Source organism: Petaurus breviceps, unplaced genomic scaffold, assembly GCF_028583685.1.
Source record: "Petaurus breviceps papuanus isolate PSGF00001 unplaced genomic scaffold, PetGlider_PUasm1.0 567, whole genome shotgun sequence".
In the NCBI taxonomy this organism is placed as follows: domain Eukaryota; kingdom Metazoa; phylum Chordata; class Mammalia; order Diprotodontia; family Petauridae; genus Petaurus; species Petaurus breviceps.
Genome location: NW_027186383.1, coordinates 7,521,239 through 7,532,745, shown reverse-complemented (window position 1 = coordinate 7,532,745; position 11,507 = coordinate 7,521,239). Strand labels below are relative to the sequence as shown.

Here is an 11,507-nt window from a genome sequence, read left to right as displayed (position 1 = left end):
GACGGGGCGCAAGGACGGGCCGTGCCGTGGATGCAGACACTCCCACACATCACCCCCACGTGTATCCACACTACACAGTCACTCGCGCCGCCCACGTACAACGCACAGCACCGTCCACACACGCACGTGAACATGGCAGCTCTTCCTGGGTCCCTTTCTGCTGCCTCCCCTCCCACCCTGGGAAGGGTCCTGGGGGGCGTGGCCGAAGTGACCCTGTCTCGGAGCCCCCGGTGCGGGGAGGGGAAGGGCCCCGCCTCGGGGAAGCCCCCCCAGGACGAGTCCCCGGCCTCCTGGTCATCGGCCGTCCTGGCTGGGCAGAGAGGGCTGACCCCAGCGGCCCGACCTCAGGTTCTCCCGGGGCTTGTCCCCTCCTCCGCAGGGCTCCCGGCCTCAGTCCTCCGTGGGAGGAGGGGCAGCAGTTGGAGCAGGGCTCCCCCCCCCCAATCTCCCGAGGGCTTCCCTAGACCTTTCTCCTCGTCCAGGTGAGAGCCTTCCCCAAGACGGGGTCCTCGCCACCAGCCTTCAGGTGAGTTCAGATCCTCTTCGTCTTCTTTTGGAGGGGGCAGGCACTTGGGGTTCAGTGACTTGCCCAAGGTCACATGGCTAGTGAGTGTTAAGTGCCTAAGGTCCCATTTGAACTCAGGTCCTCCTGACTCAGGCGCCCCAGGTTCTGTTCTGCTTTCGGACCTTGTAGTCGGGTCCATGGACACATGTCAGGGTGCTGGGCACAAGTCTGGCCTTTCTCTCGAGTGGCTCCAGCTTCACCGAGGGCCCAGCAGACCTGAGCTGGGTGATGTGGGCTGTGCCGTGCGTGTAAGCTGTTGTGTGCGCGCCCCGTGCGGGAGCCTTTCTGCGGGACGGGCCGCTGTTACACTGTTACAGGTTGTGTGCGCTCCAGGAGGGAGCCTTTCTGATTTCGGTGTTACTAGTTACGCCGATTATTTCGCTGACCTTGAATTCTCCTTGCATGGCCGGTCTAAATCTACCTGGACTGAAGTGATGGATTTCTGTGGACAGCTTGTCACACTGTAGCTAGGATCTTCTTAAAAACCTTCAGATCGGCATTCATTAGTCTGCGTCTTTCTTTCTTTGCTTTGTCCTTTCCTGATTATGGTCCTAAGATTTTACAACTGTGTTGTGGATAGAGAGCACTTGTTCCATTGTGGCCTCACACCCTTGACATTCACTTATTCTGTCTTTCTTATAAAAAGCATTTGGGACAGTCCCTTCTCAGTTTTTTGGAAATGTTTGTGTAGTATAGGTATTAATTATTCTTTAATTAATCAGTAAGCCGTGATTAAGTGCTTGCCCTGTGCCTGGCACTGTGGTAAGCCCTTGGGATACAAAAAGAGGCAGAAGACAGTCCCTGCCCTCAAGGAGCTCGAAGTCTAAATTGTTTTTTACCTTTTGGAAGGCAATTGGGGTTAAGTGACTTGCCCAAGGTCACCTGGCTAGTTTTGTGTTAGGTGTCTGAGGTCAAATTTGAGCTCAAGTCCTGACTCCAGGGCTGGTGCTCTATTCCCTGAGCCACTTAGCCGCCCCAGGAGCTCGCAGTCTAATGGGGGAGACCACATGCCAACAGGTAGAGACAAAGCAAGAGGTATACAGAATGACTAGGAAAGAGAGAACAGAGGGAAGGCGTTGGAAGTAAGAGGGGCTGGGGAAGGCTTCCTGCAGAAGGTGGGAGTTTTGTTGGGACTCAAAGGCAGCCAGGGAGGTCAGTAGTGGGGGTGGGGGAGGGAGAAAATGTCTGGAGCAGAGATGCAAGATCTTGTTTGTGGAGCAGCCAGCAGGCCAGGTGGGCAGTGAGGGATAAAAAGACTGGAATGGTAGGACAACACTGGCTTGTGAGGGGCTTTGGACGCCACACAGAACATCTATTTGCTTCTGAATGCAGGAAGGGGCCACTGGAGTTTACTGAGTGTGTGTGTGGGTGGGTGTCAGGACAGTCACTGTCTGGAGGGGACACACCTGAGGTGGACAGACCCCCAGCAGCTCCTGCCATAGCCCAGGTGTAAGGGGGATGAAGCCTGCACCAGAGTGGGGACAGGGTCTGAGGAGGGGTGCAGATTGGAGGGATGGTGTGGAGAGGATATGGACAAGCCTTGGGAACAGATGGATAGACAGAATGACAGCCAAGTCATGAGCCTGAGGGCCTGGGAGGACCACAGTGCCCTCCACAGTAATAAGGAACCAGAGGTCTGGGGAAAAGATTCGAAAAATTCTATTGTAAATTCGTCTGGACCAGGAACTTTCCATCCTCTTCTTCCCTTTGATTAGTTTCATTAAATTTTGTGAAATTGGATTATTTAAGATTTCTATTTGGTGTTCCACTAACTTGAGTATTTTATTCTTTTGCAGATAATCCTCTCAATCTTTGTGAGTGCTCAGGGTTTTTCCATATAACTGTATATAGTAGGTTCTGATAATTCTGTTTGTTGTGATTTCACCTTGTTGGTTTTTGAAAATTAATTTTGTTTTCTACTTTTTTAAAAATCACTTTGGCTAAAGAGTTATCAATTTTGTTATTCTCTTCCAAGGGTTTGATGTTTTAGTTTTTGGTTTTGTTGATCAGTCTTCGGTTTCTGTTTCTATTCTGATTTCCATGATTTCCTCTTCTGTGATTCTTTTAGTTTTATTCATTATCTTTCTAGTTTTTAAAATATATATTTAGTCCATCTTCCCTTTTTTAACTTTGTTATCATGTGAATGAACAAGCCAAAAAGCATTTATTAAGCTCTTCCTATGACTAGATGCTGAATGGAACGTACAGTTGAAGCCTTGTTTGATGTCTAGGAACACCCAGTAGATACAGTAGGCTCTATGGACTAGTTTGCACACAAATCAGCAGAAAGCTGGATCCGACCCTTTACCTGGAGGCATAGATTCTGTGAGACCCTGGGATGGAGGTCAGGTCTCAGGTCTAGTAGAGGAAGTGCTGGCAGGGGGAGGTGTGTAGGGCTTGGGAACAGCTCAGTGGCACATTGGGAGAGCTCTTGGGTGGATGGGTTATGATTTTTCCTCTGCGAGCTGCCCTAACTGCATCTCAGAAATTGGGCACATTGTCTCATGATTCTCATTGCTTTTCACGTAGTTATGCATTGTTTCTATGGTTTATTCTTTGATTCACTCACCGTTTAGGATTTCCTTATTAAGTCTCCATTTAGGCTTGTTTCTTTTGTTTGTTCTCCCTGACTTTATTACTATTTTTATTTCCTCATGGTCTCTAAAGTACATGTTTAGCATTCCCTTTTTATAAACATTTATTTGAAATTGTTCAGAACTCCACAGTGCAAGCTGAACCAAATTAAAGCGCGTTTGGGAATCGTTAAACAAAACAAGTAAGAAGTGCTCTATAATATAGTGTGAATTTGTGGTTTTCTAAGTCAATGTGGAGACCTTCTCTTTGAGTTTGATGCCTACTGCCCTAAGGCATAGTCAGCATTTTTATGAAAGTGCTGTCTAGTGCTGAAAAATATCTATATTCTTAATGGTCTCTTTCAGAATGTGCTCTATTTAGCACTTAATTATCTCACACTTTATTGTCCGTATTTCCCTTTTTGTTTTTCTTTATTTTAAATTTGTTCATCGATGCAAGGAACATTAAATTCTCCTGCTTATTGTATGCTGTTGTCTTTTTGAAATTTAGTTAATTTTTCCTTTATGAATTTTGATACCATGCTAGTTGGTACATATAAGTTTAATGCTGATGTCAGTTCATAGAATTGTTAATGTAGAACCAGAAGGGACCTCAGAGGCCACTGAGTCCATCTCCTGTATGTCTTTAATTGTAAAATAACAATGTCAAGGCCCAGAGTAGAGAAGAGACTTAGAACCAGAGGATTATAGATGTGTAAGTAGAAAGGACCACAGAGACCATTGAGTCCAATCCTATCATTTTACAGATGAGCAGCCTGAGACCCAGTGAGGTACAGTGACTTGCCCAAGGTCATATTGGTCATAAGCATCAGAGACAGGATTTGAATCCAAGTATTCTGACTCCAGAATCTTTCCCTTGTTCTACATCTATGCTTCCTTTCCATGTTTATCTCTGTTGATATTGTGGATTTTTATTTTTGCTTAGCTCATGTGCATAATCGCAACTCTTGTCTTTCTTTCCTGATTCACATGATAAATAATGGTTATTTTTTCTAGCTTCTTATTTTGATTCTGTTTGTCTTTTTTAAGGTGAGTTTTGTGTCAGCCACAGACGTAGTCATTTTTTCTTATCCATTTATTTATCTTTCATTTCATTGGTTTCATCAATTCACATTTAAAGCTGTGAGAGCTAAGTTTATGTTTTTCTTCATTCGTGTCTCTAGTGTCACTTAAAACAAAGGTTCAAAGCCCCTCATCCAGCTTCTTTTGGGTGAAGGTGGGGGCTGGGTTTGTACCTTTCTTTAAAAAGGGAAATGGCTTTGTTCTCGTCATTAATCTTTCTTACTTTCTGTCTAGTCTGAACTGTCCTTCTCTGGTTTGTGGCCTCCGTCCTTACTCATTTCTTCTTCAGTCTCTATATGCAAGTAGCAGATTTGAGTGATCACTTCTGACCAATTTGTTTCAGATCTTGCTCCATCATCTTTGTTTCTGCCTCTTACTCAGAAATATCAATTCCAAGGGAAGCAGTAGAGATTGTCGCAAGGCCCAGTGGTAGAGATGTTGCATCTGGCATCTTTGAGTAAAGCTCCGGCCCTTGCCGTTCCCAGAATCATTCTCCTTTCCTTTGACTGAGTCTTCGTTCTTTCGCCTTCCTGGGCACTGGCTGCACCAAAAGCTTCTTGCTCAAGCTTCCTCGAGCAGGATGTTCAGATACCACAAGACTCTTCTACATCCACTAGAAACTCCAGAAGATATCCAAATGATATATTCCGAGAAACAAAAGAGCTCAAAATGCAACAAAGACGTGGCCGAAAACCTGGGCCTTATTATCCACACAAATAGATGTTCAACACAAGACTGTGGTGTGAGACATTCCTGAAAACAAGACAAAACAAAACAATGGATGTGAGCAGAACATTTGACTTGTAAACACCCCAGACTACTAACACAACAAAGGCAAATAAGGACAGTGCACAAGAATGTTTTCCAATGGTCTTCTTTGAGTATACTGTGATCCTGGTTCAGTCCAGGCCCAGCCCACTCCCTTTTTGAAATTTTATTTTTATTCCAGTTCCAGCCTTTCTCCCTTTCTCCACCCCTTTCTGTACCCATTGAAGAAGAGAGTCCCTTAAAAGACATCTGCAAAAATTCTAAAGGGCCTGATTCTTTTAGCCACAACAGAAAAATCAAGGTGGCAGAGAATGCTGGTTGTCTATAAATGACAGATGATGAGAGTGGGAGACGAATGGAGCCCAGAATTGCACATGGTTGGAAGAGAACCAGCTGCTTGGCATATGGGAGAGTGGGCAGTGCCTAGAATGACTGCAGTTTCTGCCTGAAACAAAATTCCATGATTTAGCACCACTGTTTTCCTGTTGATGCGCTATTGAGATGAATCATGGAAAATTTATGACTACTCAGAATGAGTTAATGAAAGGGCAGTAGGGCCCATGTGTAAACAGACAACAGCCTATTTCCAGTGAAGTATTGTGCATAAGAATATAAAAACATATGACTGGAAAATGATGGGAGGAGAGAGGAAGGGAACAAGCTCCCTGTGTGCCAGCAAACTGCTTTATGAACCGTATTGTACAAGATTAGTTATAAATACAGAACAAGGGATAAGATTGTCTCCAGTGTACCTGTGTGCAATCCTTGTATAATAAAAGGCTTAGAGGAAGGGCCCTGGCACTTTGGTTTGATCCCCTTTGAGGCTTTCTGGGTTTATTTAGGCTGAGGAGGCGTCAAAGGTCATACTCATCTGCGGATAGAAGAGCTTTATCACAAAAGTCACGGATCCATTGAAGTATTATTAGTACAAGTATCTCTCTTAGGATGTAATACACTTTGTAGGTGGTTAATAGAAAGGAGGTGTGATCTCTGAGAAAGAGCACAGGACTGTCAGTGGTTGAAAATGAACTTCCAGCCTGATAGAGTGTTTGTGGGACCATGCCTCCCTAGTCAGTCTCCCCACAATGTAGAGGCCAGTATGGAGGTGATTGCTAAAATGTTGCTGAATAGAAATTAATGAATGTTGGGAATGTGACTTGTGATGTTAGTGCTGTACACCTGGTGTTTGTTTCTGAGCTTTAGGAATAGCACACGGGCTCTTGTAAGAGGCTATACCCAGGTGAACTTCATCAACCAGGGAAAGTGATTTGTGTGCTACTGGGTCAAGTACAAAGTGAGGCCCAGAGCAAGTAATGAATTAGAAAGTAGCTGAATTAGGATATTCAGATTTTTGAATGCTCCAAATTGCCTGTGACTTTGTGTCTCTTGAGGCATGAGTTAAAGAGGAATTTTTTGACTCAGGAGTCTGTGACGTTCAAGGACGTGGCCGTGGACTTCACTGGGGAGGAGTGGAGATGCCTGGAGCCTGCGCAGAGGGCCCTGTACAGGAACGTGATGGTGGAGAACTATGAGAACCTGGTCCTTCTGGGTAAACACACCAGCTGTCCCTGGGGAGCCTTGGCAGTCTTCCTTGTAATTGGTGTGAGTGTCCTGAAATGCTGAGCTAAGTTTGGCAGTCCTGCACTGCCTCTCCTATGACAGGATTCCCGTTCTTTATGTCCAATAGAGACAGTATTTTTCTTCACTCTTCCTAAATGAAAAATGTCTCATAGCTTCATTGTACTGGCCCTGAGGCTGCAGTTCCCTGCTCCTGGGACTGTTTGCTAAAATACCAGAAGAGTTTGGAGGCGTCTCCTCCAGGAGGCCTGCTCTGTCCCTTTCCTCAGGATTTCTTTGGGTACTTGGGGGCTCTGCTTTGTACGGATTTCCCTTTTCCTAGGTTGGAAGCCTCTTGAGGCAAACAATCCTATCTTTTTTTTTTTTTTTTTGCTTTTTGGAGGGCAGTTGGGGGTTGTGACTTGGCCAAGGTCACATGGCTAGTTAAGTGTTAAGTGTCTGAGGCCAGATCTGAACTCAGTTCCTCCTGACTCTGGGGCCGGTGCTCTATTCACTGTGCCACCTAGCCACCCGAGCAATCCTGTCTTAATTAATGTAGGTTTCATCTCCCCCTTACTGTTCTCTACACACAGAAAGTACTCAGTAAAGCTTGGTGAATCACAAAAGAAATGCCCGCCCCAGTCCATTGGTCATAGGTCCCACTTTTCAGGACTGGGTCCCTGTCATCTCTGAGATCCCATGCTTGCATTCAGAGCCCTTCGCAGCCCTGCTCCTGCAGCCTTCCGGGCTCATCCACATTCCTCTCCTTTGGGCGTTCTGCAGCCATCAGAAGTGGCCTTGCTGCTTTTCCTCCTAGAAAAAGAGGATTGTCCATTAGCCTGTGAATATCTCGTGCAGTTTGTTTTTCCTGTTAAGTAAATACTAACTTCATTGCATTGCTTTCAAGCTGTGCTGTTTTACTCTGTTTTCTCCTGTTCATTCTGTAAAAGGCTCTAGCGACCCTTTCTTCCTTGATGTTCCCACCCACTTGTACATATTACCAATGTGTTCTGTATGTACTTCTATGTATAGGCGTGATTTCCTTCAGCAGAGTGTCAGCTCCCCTGGGAACCGTGCTTGGTGCACCTTTTGTTTTTATCTCTAACATCTAGCTTGGGCCTGGTGCATCATGGGTGTGTGGCCAATGTCATCAATTGATTAAAATTCCTGAATCTCAGTCGGGATACATGGAAAAAAGGTCTTGGCCCCTAAGCATGGACTGGGGGTTGGGAAGCCACACGCCCCAGAATGCTGAATGCATGCAATGCATGTCAGGGCCCTTGGCATCACCCACTGGGCTCTCATTTGCTTTCTTTTCCATAGCTAGAACTGAATTCCTGGATAGCTTTCTAAGCTCCCTTTTCAGCACCTTAACATTTCTCTTCCATATGCAGGACTTCCTGTTTCCAAATTGGATGTGATCTCCCTGTTGGAGAGAGGGGAAGCCCCGTGGCAGCCCAAGGGAGGAGGCCCCCAAGGCCCTTGCCCAGGTAAGTGAGTAACTAAAAAGCAGACAGAAGGCAGTCACCTGCATGTTGAGTAAGGTGGCAGCCCCCCAGTGAGGTGGCCATACCCCTGCTGTGTTGGACAGTGTGGAGTCTGTTAGGGTGTGTGGAAGAACATGAGGCCTTTCCTGAGCCCCTCAGTTCCCTGATCTTTCTCATTCCTCTCATGTTTTCCTGTCTCAGGGAATGATGAGGCATGTGTTTGGTCTTTTGTGTTGTAAAATGATGTAAAATTTGGGAGCTGTCAAGTAAGTGAGATGAAAGAATCTCACACTATCTTTGGTTCTGATTTACCTATATTTTCCAATCTTTCTCTCCCCTGTAAGGGGGAAAATTTTAAAAGAACAGCAACAAAAATCTAATTTAGCCAAACCAGCCAAGATGTCCTAAAATCTGAGGCTAAATGCAGCTTTTCACTCTCGTGGTGGCCCTCCTCCCATGCCCTTTGGTGCCAAGCTAGTCAGACAAGTCTTAGGAAATCCGTCACAAAATAGAGCCAGTTGTGGGAATAGATCCCAGCTTTTGGAGAGAGAATTTCTCTTGGCCTTTCTCCATTGTGACTCTGGAAAGAGGGGCTTTCTCTGTTCTCTTCTGCCCATCAGCAGCAGAGCTTTCATCAGAGCACCTTCCCCTGTAGCCCAGGAGAGGGCCCACTGGAGAGTGCAGTCATGGAGGTGGGTGGAATGACTGAGAAGAGCAGGCCCAGGGCCCAGTGGGAATCGATGTGGATGCTGCAGGAACAGAAGACCCATACGGACCCTGCAGCACCAGAGGGAGGAGCTGCCTCGGCCCAATATGGTCCTGACTTTAGGGATTCTCTCCTCATGTTCTTAGGCATGTTCCCATTTTTAAAAATGATTTTATTGAGGTTTTTTTTTTACATCATAATTTCCCCCAGTATTTCTCTCTTTTCCCCTCCCGGAGAGTCATCTCATATTACAAATAATATCTTTATAAAGACCAGAAACAAACAAAAAAGAGAAGGTAGAGGAAAAAAAACCAGTATAATTTATCCATGCATTAAAAAAATCCAGAAATATATTCAGTGTACAAAATTTCTGGCCTCCCACTTCTGCCAAGGGAGGGTGGGGGTGTCTTCTCCTGTCTCTTCTTCCAAGCCACCCTTGTTCTTTATGGTTTTACAGAATTCACTTTTGATCGTTTTGTGGTTTATATTCTGTGTGCATTTGTTGTCGTGTGTATATTGTTTTCTTGTCTCTTACCTTCACTCTGTCAATCCATTTTTACCACATTCATCATTTCTTACAGCATAATAATATTACATTATTTTCATGCACCACAGTTTGTTTAGCCATTTCCTAATCAATGAGTATTAATTTCCAGTTCTTTACTATTACAAAAAATGCTGCTATAAATATTTTGGTGTATATGGGGCCTTTCTTATCAATGACCTTCTCATGGGATAAGCCTGGTAATGGAATCTCTGCATCAAAGACTTTTTTATTCAATTGACTTGAATAATTCAGTTTGCTTTCCAGTATGGTTGTAATGATTAACAGGTCCACCAGAAATGCACTAGTGTGCTTATCTTCTCACAACCTCTGCAGCATTGACTATTTCCTTGTAAGTACCCATTCTTACCACTGATGTATGTCTTAATGGGAGTGTTTTCATTTATGGGTGAAAAGTTTCATTGCTGCTGTTGTTATCCAGCCATTTTAGTGAATGCCTTTGCTTTTAAATTTATTGTGTCATCTATTAAACTTAAGCACATGGGTAGGGGTTGATGAGCTATCCAATAATTTTAGGAGCTGGACACACAAAATACCTTGAACCTGGAATAGTAATGCTTCCAACACCCAGTTTTTGAGTTCAGGTTGGCAGAGTTGCCACTAGAGGGTGCTACACTTTTTTGAAGACGGCCTGGAAGTCAAGTTGCTGTTACCTGATTTGTCCTGCTTTTTGTCTTGGCTGCTTTTAAAATCATCTTTTCGTATTTTTGAAAAGTGACAAAAATGTGTCTAGTTGAGTTGAATTTGTTGTTTGCTGCTTTTGACATTCAGCGCATGTCTTTTGTTTCCATGTTTTGAAAAATTTTTAAATTTTTCTGCAATATATTCGATTCTTTTGTTCTGTTTTGTTTTTTGGGGAAAGAGTAGCAGCAGTTCTGAAATTTTTCCTAGTTGCTTAGTTTTCCAGGTCCATCAGTTTTAGCTGCTTGAATTTCAAGTTGTTTTCCAGTTTCCATTTTCTAAACTGTTTTCCCTTTCCTATATGTTTTTCCATATATTCCCCTGAAGAAAATATTTCAGCTTTTCATGGTTGTTGTTTTCTTAGGATATCTGTTCCAGGTCCCTAGGATGTAACTAATTTAGTACTTGGTAGCCAGGGGTTCTTAGTATCTTCTCCCCTGTCCTTGGCTTTAATTCCTCTAAGTAGTGTTCTACCTAGGTCATATTGTGCCTTGTTCTCTTGATGAAAGAGATGGAAACTCGGACTTACTCCAAAGAAGTTTCCTTTCTCTCATGGCCAACAGTGGCCAGTAACTTTTTAAACATTTCTTTCAGATGCCTTTAGTCAGGAGACCACGTTTGAAACCAAACATGCAAGTCTGATAAAATGCATTTACATGGGGGAATCGTCTAAGACAAGACTTCCAGTGAACATTCCCTGGCATTACAGGACAACAGGACTGATGGAACCCATGGAATATGATGTTAGCTTAGAGATACAGAAGGACAGCCAGGAGAGACAATCCAAACTAATAACAATCTCACAGAGAACAGCTTTTAATGAAATGACTGTACCACATTGTACTACTTTGGGAGGAAGTTTTAATCTAGCATCAGTTTTTGTTCCATCATGGAGAAATCCTGTGGAGAAGAATCTCCATAAATATAAGACACTTGAAAAGCAAGTAAAGGATTTTTCAGACCTACTTATATGCAATGCTTTTTCCTTGGGAAAGCACCTTTCTAAGTATGACAAATGCAAGAAGCCCTTTAGTTATCATTCAGACCTAATTAAATTTCATAGAACACACACTGGAGAAAAGCTGCATGAGGACGATGAAAGGGGGGAAACCTTTGGTAGAAGATCATGTGTTACTGGGTGTCAGAAAATTCAAATCGGAGAGAAACGTGAATGTCACAAATATGGGAAAACCTTCAGCTACCAAAAAAGGTTGATTAAAATGAAGAAAATTAATGTTAGAGGGAAGTCCTTTGAGTGTAATGAATGTGGGAAAGTCTTCAATGATAACAAAATATTTGAAAACCACCACAGAATCCATACTGGAGAGAAACCTTTTGAATGTAATGAGTGTGGGAAAGGCTTCAGCCAGAGAGGAAACCTTATTACTCATCAGAGAACTCACACTGGAGAAAAACCGTTTGAATGTCATGAATGTGGGAAAGGCTTTAGTCAGAGGGGAACTCTCATTAGCCACCAGAGAACTCATACTGGAGAGAAACCCTTTGAATGTCATGAATGTGG

General features: G+C 43.9%; 1 protein-coding gene across 1 annotated transcript in view; it reads left to right on the top strand.

Moving 5' to 3' along the window:
- The window catches only part of LOC138173248 (zinc finger protein 850-like), a 34,632-nt gene that overhangs the window by 21,031 nt on the left and 2,094 nt on the right, over positions 1-11,507 (top strand). Inside the window, exon 5 of the mRNA XM_069103211.1 lies at positions 11,233-11,507. This exon is cut by the window's right edge and continues 2,094 nt beyond it. Within this exon, the coding sequence (XP_068959312.1) occupies positions 11,233-11,507 (275 nt within the window). The remainder of the gene's footprint in view (positions 1-11,232) is intronic.